The following is a 13,157-nucleotide window of genomic DNA, read 5'->3' as shown; positions in this document are numbered from 1 at the left end:
CCACCACGAGAGGCTGCTCAGCGCAGACACAGCCAGAAAGACCGGTTGATGAAAGGCCTCTGACAGCGGATTCCACCTCTCCAACAGAGCCCTTTGAAGCGGTCGCATATGCGTGAAGGCCATCGACCCCAGTACCTGCAAAAAATCCCAGGCTCTGGGTACCCTCAATGCTAACAGGTGCTGAACTTGTGACTGTAACTTGGCCATTCTCTCCTCCGTGAGCAACACCTTGCCCTGCTTCGTGTCGAAATGAGTCCCGAGGTAGTCAAGTATCTGAGACGGTTCTAAGTGACTCTTCGCTGATTGACCACCCAGCCAAGAGACTCTAGCAGACGAAGAACGTTTTGCCCCGTGGTGTGGCACCCATCTAACGACTTCTCCCGAAGCAGCCAATCGCCGAGATAAGGGTGCATCAGCACTCCCTCACGCCGAAGAGCCACCGCCACCACCACCATAAACCTTGGTGAATGTGTGGGGAGCCATGCCCAGCCCAAAGGGGAGAGCCTGGAACTGGAAATGCTGACCCAGCACTGCAAATTTCAGGAAGCGCTAGTGAACCTGATGAATGAGGATATGAAGATACGCCCTTCGTCAGATCCAGGGAAGCCAGAAACTCCCGGTTTGGGGGGGGGGGGGAAATATGCAAATCTGGCTCCCCTCCCTCCTGCAGCCCTGATTCTGAAGTAAAACTGACTCCCAAAATGTCCGCCGTTCCCACGGTTTGCTGTGCAGGGAACGGCCTGGCCATGCGGTGAGAAGTCCGCCCCAGGGTCGCTGATTTAGTTGCTGCCACGGATAGGCCCTCCCCACCCAGCAGGCACCTGGAGCAAAGCCCATCGCGGGAGAGCCGCGTGGCAGGCTCCCCGCAGGCTAGGCAGAGATTTAAACGCAGCATGATCAGAGAAAGGAGCTGCCACGAAGGAGAGAAACAGCTGAGCTGTGCTGCCCCGGTGAGCGAATACAGGCGATCGAATCCTGCTCGCTAGCGTCCCTGAAGTAAAACAGGAGTAAGAGTAAGGCTTCCTCGTTCCAATTATTTAACTTTCATTTTCTGTGTGCTATTTTTTTTTTAAAGAAACTGCAGAGGAATAAACTTCCCTGTCAGGACACCCAGGGAATTAGATGTCCTGGGGCCAAGGCAGCCAGAGAGGGGGAGTGACTGGACCACCAGTATCGCCCCAAACACATAGGTCACCGGGAAAGGGAGCCTAGGCTAAGTAATCAAGGGGGCAAGCCCCCCTAGGCACCCAGAAGAGCAAGGAGACAGAGCTGTCGCCGTAAAATAACAGATTCCTTTTTTTTTTTTTTTTAATACATTTTGCAAAGATAAATAATACTTGCTTGATCTTGCCAAAAGTATGACAGAAAATCTCCATAGGGAAATGGCAAACTAAGGATGAAAGGGAACCGCAGATTCAGCTGCCTGCATCTGCTGGAGACAGACAAATACTGAAGGGATGCAGGGTAAAGGCTCTGTCCTGATACAGGATACCCTTACAGTTTTGGTCTGTCTCTATCTGCTGGACAGGAGGCTCAACCCATGGTACGTACAGGGAATGGGAGATTTCAATTACCCCAATATTGACTGGGTAAATGTAACATCAGGACATGCTAGAAACATAAAATTCCTGGATTGAATAAACAACTGCTTCATGAAGCATTTGGTTCAGGAACCAACGAGAGAGGGAGCTATTTTAGATTCTGGGGCATCCCATTCCAGGACAACCTACTCCTTGATGGCTTCCAGTACTGGAAAATAGCAAGAGGCTTTCCATAAGAAAATCAGAATGGGCTTCTTCTTTGGTTCTGTCACAGAGTCCGCCCCAGGAACTCCCAGCATCTTCAGGGTCTGGGAAACTAGGGCTGGCAATTCGTCTCTATGGAAAAACCGTAACATGGTCCGATATGGTTCTAAACCGGGGGGATTTCCCATCTTCCAAGGAATCTGAATCTCTTTGTCCATGCCAGGATATCCTCGGTGAGCTGAAGCATGCCTCGAGGTCTGCCAATAGGACTGGGAAAGGGAGGGTTTACTGGCTGAAATTCCATCCAGACAGAGGCAAGGGAGGTAGCAGACTGTGCCTGTACGAAGGCTTGAAGGCCTTGAAAGAATTCCACCCAAGAGAAAGCCGGGTCCATGCCTGGAGTAGGTGCCACTGAATTTCCCTCTTCCATGGATGACCCAGTCACGGGGGTATTCATATCCAAGGTACTTCCAGTTAAGGCTGTGGCTAGCCCATCCTCTGAATGGGAGGAGCCGGGCTTAGCAAAGTCCAGGGAGGCCAATTCTCCCAGGGCTTCCTCACAGTGCTGACATAAATTGGAATCCAGGTCAGACTGTGAAGGCCTAATATGACAAGCAGCGCAGAGAAAAAGGCGCTTATGTTTCTTGGCTGCCAGAGCCATTGGCAATGGTAACTGTGCGTACTGTTGGCTCGCTCTTAAAATTTTATGTTCACAGATTTTGGGCGCCTAAACGGGATGCGGCGAGGTGCATGCACAGCCCGTGCACAGTCCACTGACAAAAAGGGAAGCATTACCAAGCTGATACCTTCAACCTGATCCTTTTCAAGCGTCAACCCATGGCACAGATTTAACCACGCTTTCAAACCCACTAGTCTAGCGGCCCAGTAATAAATATGCAGATTTCGTAGGGCCATCCCACCCTGACTTTTAGGGAGCCACAATTGGGAAAGCTTAATACCGGCCTGCTTATATTACCATATTAATTTAGTAATAGTACCATGCAAATCTTTGAATACAGCAGCTGGAACTGTACAAGGAAGATGTAGCAATAAATATAAAAGTTTGGGTATATGTTCATCTTCAAGAAATTAACTCTTCCTGCCCAAGACACAGACAGGTTCTTCCAAGCCATCATATCCTGTTTCACTTTCCAGATTAAGGGACGATAATTCTTAATGAATAAATCCTGATCATCACTGGGGACAAAGATAGCCAAATATTTAAATCCCTCCCGCACCACCCGGAACTAAGAAAGGCACTCTGGTATTATTACAACATTTCCCACAGGAAACAATTCAGATTTATCAAAATTCACTTTGTGGCCTGAGAGAACACCATACTGATTTAAAATATCAAGTAAAGTACGCCTGGTAGTCAAAAGATCGGACATGTCGTCGAGAAGATTGTCTATGTACAGTGAGATCTTTCTGATCCCTATCCTCAACCTTAAACCTTCTCATATTTAGATTATGCCAGATAGCAATAGAGCCTCTGGCCGCAGCTAAGTCGAATAAAAGTGGGGAGAGAGAACAACCCTGCCGCGAACATCGGGCTATGTGGAAAAACTGAGTTAGAGAAACATTTACTATAATTCTCGCCCTGGGTCTAGTGTACATTGCCCGCACCCAGCAGACAAATCTGTCTGGAAGGCCGGCCTGCCTCAACACCTCAAAAAGAAATGCAGCACTTTAATAATATCATAGAAAGTTGCTGTCCCTGGTTTCTGAAAGATCCAAAGAGGAGGTAATTCCGCTACTGATAAACTCCTACCTCCCATCAAGAGCTCCCCTAGTAGCCACAGAGTGCAGTCAAACAAGATCCGGGTTCCTTCAGCATCAAATTAATGAAAGGGAACTAATCACATGTACTCATATCTTTGGAGGAGGGAAATCTTGATCCTTTGGCGTCCATCTCAATCAGAACAAGGACTTGGATCTTGGTGCCATAAGCCTTTATTCACAGCTACCCAGGGATCTTATCTTCTCTCCCCTACCCAACCTGCACCCACCCCTCATCTAACAAACCTAGCCTGGTCATTGCAGTGATAGTGCTGGGTTGGCGGCCATGAACCAGGGCTTCTTCATGAACCCTGCATTCATAGGCCCTGAATGTGACCTTTCAACGACGAACAAACCTCCCTCCACCATGAGGACTGTGAACTCTGTCTCTGCAACATCTCCAGCTGATTTGGGAAGCAGAAGGCTTGACTTGGGCGATCCAACAAGGGACTTTCACATAACAGTGCACAGCACTGCCACCACGCCACAAAGGCAGCCCTAGATCACTGTTTTATATATTTTGTAGCGAAATGAAAGATTCACTATTTCAAAGGACGAGCCACAAGAATACTCACTCTGAGATTTCCAAAACTTTCTTCAACACAGAGGCCAGTTTTGCAGCCTGAAAAAATAAGCACAAATATTCATTGATGGGGGAATATGCAAATTACCATCCACCTGCTAAGTGGAATACAGAATCCAGTTATAAGTTTTCCCCAGCATAAGGAAAATGTTCATAACAAAAAGGAGAAGCTTTTGGAATGGAGAAATTACTTACCTGATAATTTGTTTTCCTCAGTGTAGACAGATGGACTCAGGACCAATGGGTTTTTGGTCCCTTGCCAGCAGATGGAGACGGTGTCAGGTTTCAAAGTTGATGTCACCCTACATACACCCCCCTGCAGTGACCTCAGTCCTTCAGTATTCTCTTCAAAAAGCCATTGTGGACATACTATTGATAAAAAACAGATAACCGTAACTGTACTCAACCAAACACTGAACCCCAGTAAGATTATAGATGCCCTGATCTAGGGACTGGATGACGGCTTACCCCTAATCTCTTGGAATCGATATTCACTCCACAGGTGAATCCTTGTCTCCATTCTTGGGCAGCCATGGGCGGGATCCTGAGTCCATCTGTCTACAGTAAGAAAAATGAAATTATCAGGTAAGTAATTTCTCCATTTCCTAGCGTGCAGCCAGATGACTCAGGACCAATAGGATGTATAAAAGCTACTCCCGATCAGGGCAGGAGGCTGCCTGCAGTCTGGTTAACACCAGCCTTACAAAGCCTGCATCCTTTCAGGCCTGAACATCCAGACAATAAAACCTGGAGAAGGTGTGCAAGGACGACCATGTTGCCACTCAGCAGATGTTGACGGGAGACAGTAGTCTAGCTTCACCCATGAGACCGCCTGAACCCTAGTGGAATGAGCTTTAACCTGAAGGGGTAATGGCTTTCCTGCCTCCACATAGGTTCCTGTGACCACCGCCTTAATCCAGCAAGCTATGGTAGCCCCTGAAGTTGGTTATCCCTGCTTCCTTCAACCATGATGGACAAACAGGCGGTCCATTTTTTGACCTGTTCTGAAACTTCGAGATACTGCACCAAATGCCTACTGACATTCAAATGGCAGAGGAGGCAATATTCTTCCATGTCCTTGTGTTTATATAGGGATAGCAATGAAATGGACTGATTCAAATGAAACTCAAAAGACTACTTTGGGCAACAAGGATGGAACAGTACAAAGCTGTAACACTCCTGGAGTCATCCAGAGGAATGGTTCCCGACAAGACAATGTCTGCATTTCAGAGGTCCCGGTCCTTTCGGAAGTCTCAGTCCTTTCAGAGTCGGCAGCCCAAGAGAGGGTCAGGCTCGGGTTCAGGTTCGTCCTGAACCCCCCAATGGTGGGCAATACAGGCACAAAAACGTGCACAAGATGGCGCCACTGCGGCCTACTATGCAGTGTTCAGACCAAGCCTAAAGCAGGGCTTAACCTACCGGGAGGCCGCTCAACCTGCTTGGAGGCCCACTTCCCCTTACCCCAACGGGATCGGGAATGACATCGGTACGGCACACCGAGCAAGGAGACCAGTGGAAGTCTTACCGAAACCCCTCCAATGTCTCTGAATTGGGAGGAAATCCTTTTACTTTTTTTTTTTTTTAGTTACCTGGGCTCAGCACAGCGCAAACAGTCTCCAGCTGCAGGGGGAGAGGGCTTTGGCCATCACTGCTGTGCTCGGCTTCCTGCACCCACTGCCTTTCAACTGCTTCAACAGCAAAGTCCACACCGGGAACCGGCTACTTGACCAAGGCACATCTCTGAGGGATCTTGGAAATCACCTCAGGAATTCTCCACTGGGGTAGGGACCTTCAGGTATCATTGTAGGAAAGCGGGACTCAATCTTTTCTCCAATTTAAGAGTAGAATTTCTTCCTCCAAAAAGGCACAACAATCCCCATAGGGAAAGCACGTCCTCATCTGCTGAAGACTGAGAAATAATGAAGGGCTGAGGTCACTGCATGGGGTGTTATCTAGGGTAACGACAGCTTTGAAACCTGACCCAGTCTCCCATCTGCTGGCTGGGGAGCATAAAACCACTGGTCCTCAGCCCACCTGGCTACACGCTATGAAATATATATTTAGACTTGAGCAGAGCTTCTACTGTGGCTGGAAGCATCCTTTCTGCATCAGCAGGCAGTAAGAGAAACTAAACTATTTCTTGCTTTCCATAAGAACAAGCTGACATCAGTACGAAACAGATGCTCTCAGCAGCATCAGAAGCCTCAAGCACATTGCTAAAGAGCCATGTGGGTTAAAAACAAACATCCTGACCCAGCCAGGCAGGGCACTGTCATCTGGGTGGCTAATGCACCTGTTCTCTATTCTGCCATGAAAGCTGGCATTTTAACAGAAATGGCTGGAGGCTCTATCCCTCTGGAAAGCTGTAGATAGGCAGGACACGCTTCAAACTGGAGTTTAACCATACCCATGTAACTTTCACAAGTGAGGTTAAACTCCCAGAGCAGTATGTAAGCCTCCTGACTGCATACTGTGGCACCAGCCTCATTATTACATGACGCCTTTGAATCTTTGCTGTAAATGAGACATTCTAAGAGCTAATACATACTACAGGTGATAAAGTACAATTAAAAACAAAAGTGCACCAAAAAAGTTAAACATAAGAAAATGTCTGAACTTCCATGGGGCTTTGAGATTATATATACACACACATTAAGCAGAAAGCTTCCTCCATACATTATAAATGACAGTTTATTTATTTAATAATTTTTATATACCGACTTTTCATGCAAGCATATCAAATCGGTTTACAGTAGTTAGCAATTAATCATTTTAAATTTTTTGCATTTCCAAAGAAGTAAATACATTATTTCATAATATAATTAACATAGCAAACTAAATAGTATGCTAAATAATCAAAATGTAAACACTTAGAGAGGTATTATAGTTAGGGTAGAGATAATATAATAAAAATAAATATATACATTAGCTTGGTATTAAATCAGAAGTGTAAGATAATTATGCTTGGTAGGCTTGTTTAAAAAGCCAAGTTTTAATCCCCTGTTTAAATAATTTGATGCCATGCAGAGGGACCTGGATTTGATTCCCAGATCAGCACTTCCATTCCCAGGGTCAGCTAGGGCTGTGGAGACAAGGGGAGGGAGTCCCAGCCATCACTCAATGGCAACAATTAGTAGCTGGATTTAAGGCCCATCAGGGTTACCGGTGCATGGCCTATAATCAAAGACTACTGTTGCAACAAGCGGACTTTTAAATAAATAAATAAATAAAATAAATAAATAAAAGGAGTAGGGAGGGGATATAAAATGGAGGAAAAAGATCTCCCAGGGAGTTGCAAATGAAAGCTGCAGAACCCTGCCCCAGCTCTGATTAAACTGGAAGCTCAAAAGGAGCAGGAGAGGAAACTGGCAACTCAAAACAAATGAAAAAAACACTAAGAGGCGGCACAAATTTCTGTACAGAGAAAGGGCACATGCATGCGCTCGTCTTTGTCATCCACATCTGGCTGATTCTGCCCCTACCGTAAGCATCCAAAGAGAGGTACTTACATTGAATCGCACGGCCAGGTGATTCACAGGAGGGTACATACTTAACGCCAGCTCATCAACACTGAGGACATAAAAGGAACAACAGAACTATTTCTAACTTCAGGAGATTGCAAACAGTACAAAAGCCCTGAGCCTCAAACCATGAGCTTGTGACTGGAGACAGCAGCGGGTTTCAGAAAACATTTCAACAGAAACCACAAAAATAATGGGGCTGATACTCAGCTGGCAAATAGCCAGCTAAGTCCTATTTATCCAGCTATCTAGCAGCCACAGAATATCTGCTTAAGTTCAACAGCCGCTAGATAGCTGGATAAGTCACTTATCTGGCTATCTTTTAGCCGGAGAACTTTATGGACGGGCAGTCGCTAGATCAGGGCGGTGCTACTTAACCAGATAACTTAATAGCAGGTCTAAACTTAGACGTATACAACTTATCCAGCTAAGTAGTGACTTAAAAACATAAGAAATTGCCATGCTGGGTCAGACCAAGGGTCCATCAAGCCCAGCATCCTGTTTCCAACAGAGGCCAAACCAGGCCACAAGAACCTGGCAATTACCCAAACACTAAGAAGATCCCATGCTACTGATGCAATTAATAGCAGTGGCTATTCCCAAAGTAAAATTGATTAATAGCCATTAATGGACTTCTCCTCCAAGAACTTATCCAAACCTTTTTTGAACCCAGCTACACTAACTGCACTAACCACATCCTTCTATGCGGATATTCAACAACATAGCTGTGTCGCTGAATATCCACATAACTTAGCCGGATAAGTTATATCCAGCCAAATTACTAAACTAATTAGGATTTAAATATTTACCTCATCATATACTGAGCATATCAGTGCCATATGATTTTCTACCTGTGCCTCTAGTCATTTAGAGGTCCATATTCAAAAGCCATGTAGATAGATAATGTAATATTTGTACATTGTTCTATTGTTATATGTAAAGCCCCTCCCTCTTTTGGGGCATTTCAGTGTTCTATGTAAACCGGAGTGATTTGTATTTGATACAAGAACCTCGGTATATAAAAATTAAAAATAAATAAATAAAAATAAAATAATAGTTATCCATCTAAATGGCTTACCAGGATATATTGAGCCTTTATCCTGCTAAATTCTAGCCGGCTAATAAGTTAAGCAACTAGAATTTAGCTAGATAAGTTAGGGTCATCTAGCTGAGCTCACGGGTGTAACTGGGAGGTGCTGAGTTAGCCAGCTAAGTTAACCGGCTGACTCTAATATTCAGAGTTACTGGATTACTTAGCCGACTAAGTGTGGTCTAGTCAAAAAGCTGTCCTAAAGTTAGCCGGCTAACTAATTAAGATAGCCGGCTATATTCAATAGTGTGGCTGCACTGTTGAATATGTCTCCAAAGTTAGCTGGATATGTTTACCCAGCTAACTTTGTTATCTGAACTGTGTCTGAATATAAACCTCTTAGGAGTCTGCACCTTAAAATAACCCTTGGGACCAGATGATAGACTGATGGTTGGTGCTATACACCAACAAGAGGGAGAATGGAAAGCTCTCTCTCAGGCTCTCTAAGAGTGTCAAAGTGAAATGGATGGATTGGCGTTACAATAGGCAAGTCCCTTCCCCAGAGGGCTTACAATCTAAAATCGGCACCCAAGGCTTTGTAGGATTAAGTAATCTGCCTAAGGACACAAGGAGAGCAAAAGGTGCTGGTTCTGATATGGTCACCTAAGGAGTGAATCAATAGCAACAGTCACGTGACCACCAGAAGGCAACCGGAATCTGTCTGCACTTCCCCAAGAAAAAAACTGGAAACGCTCTGAAACGTTACAGGAACTGATTGGTTAAAAATAAAAAAAAGAAACCTAAAAAGGCATGCAATAGTTGGGTGAAAAATAGGAAACATGGTCAGACAAAAAGGACATCATAAACAGGACAATGAACTTTTCTGCAGCACTCTCAGTACTGGATTGCCTTTTGTCTGCATACCTAGAGGTCCCTCAGTTGAATTGTCTCCCCCCTCCCTCGTTTTCTTTTAGACTGGGACTACATCTTACTACTAACCTTGGGCTGACTTCATTTGTTATGTCTGCCAGGTCATCTAGCTGAGCCACATGCTCTGGAGTATCTGCTTTCCCATGAGCTTTCACAGCAGCAATCACCTTCTTGAGACACGCTTTGGATGCCTTTATCAGTCCCATACATGGGGCAATGAGCTGACGATCAGCCTCAGACCAGTATGTATCTTGGTTACCTGGAGCACCTAACTCTTCATCCTCCAAAACATCACCAAAAGGATCCACATTATCCACCTGAGCCTGTGGAAACACAGAAAACACAGATTTAGGGAGACCGTCTCTTGTTCACATAGGGATATAGCCACACTTTGAAAATGAATTAGGGAGGCACTCACAAAGAGCAGGATAATGCAAAACAGTTTCCTGCTCCACAGGAAAGAGATCTAAGCTAACATAAAAAGTGAGATTGCCTTAGTATGTTACAGCCACCGGAAGAGAGAGGAGGACAGACTTACTTGACCTACTAAAACTTGGTGACAGAATAAGGAATACCACCAGAGCCATGTGGGAAACAATTTCAGACAGAGGGAAAAACACGGGACCATCTATTCCTGGGGCAGAATGGCAAGAAGGCTACCAGTCAAGACCTTAACAGTGCACATTATCAACCAAAACCCTCAGACAGATTCCAATACCACTAGTGCATAAATCTGGCTCTGCAAGAGAAGCAGAAATCAATGAAAACTGGTGATCATTTGGCAACATATGTATGAGAACTGATAGCCAAAACAGATGATGTGGTCACTACCATATAATACATTTCTGCCATACAAGTTCAGTAGTCAAACTCAAAGTAGGAGGACACTGTCAATCTATAATACTTTTCTAACACAATATGGGTTGGAGGCTGCAGAGTTCCTGGTAGGTCTTAGAAGATATTTATACAGGGTGGCCCATGGAAAAAGTAGCCCGCCTCCAATACCAGTCCATTGGAGGCATGCTACTTTTCCATGGGCCACCCTGTACGAGCTCATCTCTTTCTTACCTGCTCCATCTCCACCAGGGCATCTTTTACCACTCCCAGGTATGCCGCGATCACTAGAAGCACTGCTGCATGATTATCTAGAAGGTATGAGAAATGAAAAAAGGTGAGAGGCCCTAAATGTACTTACTGGTTATACCACAAAACTACACCCAACTTCTGACTTGACAATCTCATCTCCAACTACCACCACCAAGGCCCAGCAATCTCACCAGTTCTCCCAATACTAAACTATATTATAAGTTAACGGTTGCATGCTCTCCAAATTTGCATTTTTGCAGGAAAGTTTGTAAGATGATGCAATTAATATACTAACGAATTAGGGAGCTATACAATGAAGTGCAAGAAAACTTTAGATAGAAAAATTGGTTCTTACCTGCTAATTTCCGTTCCTGTAGTACCACGGATCAGTCCAGACTCCTGGGTTTATTCATCCGTGCCAGCAGATGGAGTCAGAGAAAGTAAAACTGACACTGCTTCATATACCCTGGTGCCACCTGCAGTTCCTCAGTATTGACCTATACCCAAGCTCAGTCCCATAACAAAATGTGCATTCAAAAACCTTGCATAAAAAGACATAAAAATTTGTATAAAAAAGTTGGTACATAATTCTTCTGCTATTTCAAAAATACAACAGCTGAGAGGACAACTTGTACAGCAGTAGGATAAATTCTGGCAAGAAAGGCCGAGAGGCTGCGGGAAAAGCCTGCAGGCATGATCCTGACCCAGGGCGCCCTCTGAGTCCCCCTGTCCCCCAATAGGACCCGGGTGGACTAGGGAAAGTGGAGGAGGGAAATCCCCATCTGGCCCCGAAAGCACAGGCACGACTGCAGAGGATTCTAAAATGGCTGCCGTTCCCGCGGTTAAGGGAACGGGTGGCTGCACGCATCCCGAAGCATTCACATGAGCTGAAGTCGGGGTGGCCGCGCTAGCATTGGCTCTTCTCCTTTTTGCGGGCCACAGGAGATCGGAGGGCCCCTCTCTCCCGAGATACACGCTGCACACAGACCGCAGCAGGCCACCCCACGCACCACTGAACCACGGGAGGGCAGAGGAAAAGCAAGGCAAAAACAGAAAAGAATCCCCAAGAGAAAAGCAACACGCAGGAGGGGCGGGGTTGGGGGAGAGAGAGAGAGAGAGAGAGAGAGAGATCCTTACCGCTGCCTCCTGCCTGCTTCACTTTCCCCCTTTTTTAAAAACTTTAATCGACCTCAATACTGGTCCCCGCTCCTAAAGCTGAAAAGAGCTGTCCAGCTCAATTCAGCAAATTAAGGAAAGGAGAGGGGAAAGGCAACTAATGGAGCCAAAGAAAAAAAAAGTCACCAAAGCGACCTCGTGAGGGGAGGGATCTGGACCACCAGATGTACACCCCACGGCTACTCTGGGACAAGGCGTACAAAAGGGTCACCAACCCCCAGCCCGTCCACCTCAAACAGGGTAGAGATCCCCCCCCCCCCAGGAACCCTAACCCCTGGGAGGAAGGCTCAAAAGAAGAAAAAAAGCTAGAAAAAAATACTGGGCACACCGAAGAAACTGCAGATTTATTCAGCAGTCACCATCTGCTGGAAACAGAGAAATACTGAGGAACTGCGGGTGGCACCAGGGTATATGAAGCAGTGTCAGTTTTCCTTTCTCTGTCTCCATCTGCTGGCACAGATGATTAACCCAGGACTCTAGACTGATCTGGGTACGTACAGGGAAATAGGCTTTATATTCCATTAAATTCACACTGTGATTACGCTGATACACTATGCCATTTCCCCTTGAAGTGGGGAAGGAATTCAGTAGCTGCTCCTCAATAAGACAGCACCATATTGTTTAGTGCTGTGAACATCTCATCATTCCATGTACCTCTGGGTAGGCGGGACACCTGATCACATGCTTCCCACAATCCTCCTGTTGACATCAGCTGCTCCTGAGACAAACTGAAAAGGAGAATTGAGCATCTGAGGGATTTCCATGTGATGTGCATCTGCTTTATCGGATTTTCTGAGCTTAGCAAAAAGTCTGCTCATGCTCAGAGGTTCATTTAAAAAGACTTACAGGTGAATTTTCAAAGGAGTTACGAATGTAAATGTTATATACTATTATAGCAATTTTCAAAAGTGGAGCAGAAGCCTAGTTCTTAAAGCAGTGGGCTGCGAAGCAAGGAAGCCAAGGTTCAAATCCCACTGCTGTTCCTTGTGGCCTTGGGCAAATCACGTCACCCTCCATTGTTTCACATATAAACTTAGGGGCCGATGTAATAAACTGCTGCACGTTTTTGCACGTACTTACGTGGGTTATCATGCGTGTTTTTCCCATGCTAGTCTTACGTGCACATAAATCCGCTTAAAAACTTCATTGTTTATGTTTATACAAATGTATATAAAAAGTTAAAAAACAAAACAAAAAAAAAAAACAACTTGCAGCTGGTTTTGCACTAGTACATGCAAATGGCATGCAAAACAGGCAATTAACTATTCACGGTCTATGCAGGTAGCCACGCATCAGTCAGTGTGGGT

The 13,157-nt window shown here is 45.4% G+C and overlaps 1 protein-coding gene across 3 annotated transcripts in view; it reads right to left on the bottom strand.

Moving 5' to 3' along the window:
• CCNDBP1 (cyclin D1 binding protein 1) overlaps positions 1-13,157 on the bottom strand; it is a 53,533-nt gene that overhangs the window by 4,894 nt on the left and 35,482 nt on the right. Inside the window, exons 6-11 of one of the 3 annotated variants that reach the window (XM_029611235.1) lie at positions 12,505-12,578; positions 10,657-10,733; positions 9,658-9,911; positions 7,617-7,677; positions 4,576-4,665; positions 4,100-4,146 (exon numbers count right to left, since the gene is read on the bottom strand). In XM_029611235.1, the coding sequence (XP_029467095.1) occupies positions 4,100-4,146; positions 4,576-4,665; positions 7,617-7,677; positions 9,658-9,911; positions 10,657-10,733; positions 12,505-12,578 (603 nt within the window). Of the gene's footprint in view, positions 1-4,099; positions 4,147-4,419; positions 4,477-4,575; positions 4,666-7,616; positions 7,678-9,657; positions 9,912-10,656; positions 10,734-12,504; positions 12,579-13,157 lie in introns of those variants that run through there. The other 2 variants (XM_029611237.1, XM_029611236.1) reach the window with 2 other exon arrangements.

Source organism: Rhinatrema bivittatum, chromosome 8 (assembly GCF_901001135.1).
Source record: "Rhinatrema bivittatum chromosome 8, aRhiBiv1.1, whole genome shotgun sequence".
NCBI classification, from domain to species: Eukaryota; Metazoa; Chordata; class Amphibia; order Gymnophiona; family Rhinatrematidae; genus Rhinatrema; species Rhinatrema bivittatum.
Note: the sequence above shows the minus strand (reverse complement) of the source record. Positions and strands in the feature narration are given on the sequence as shown.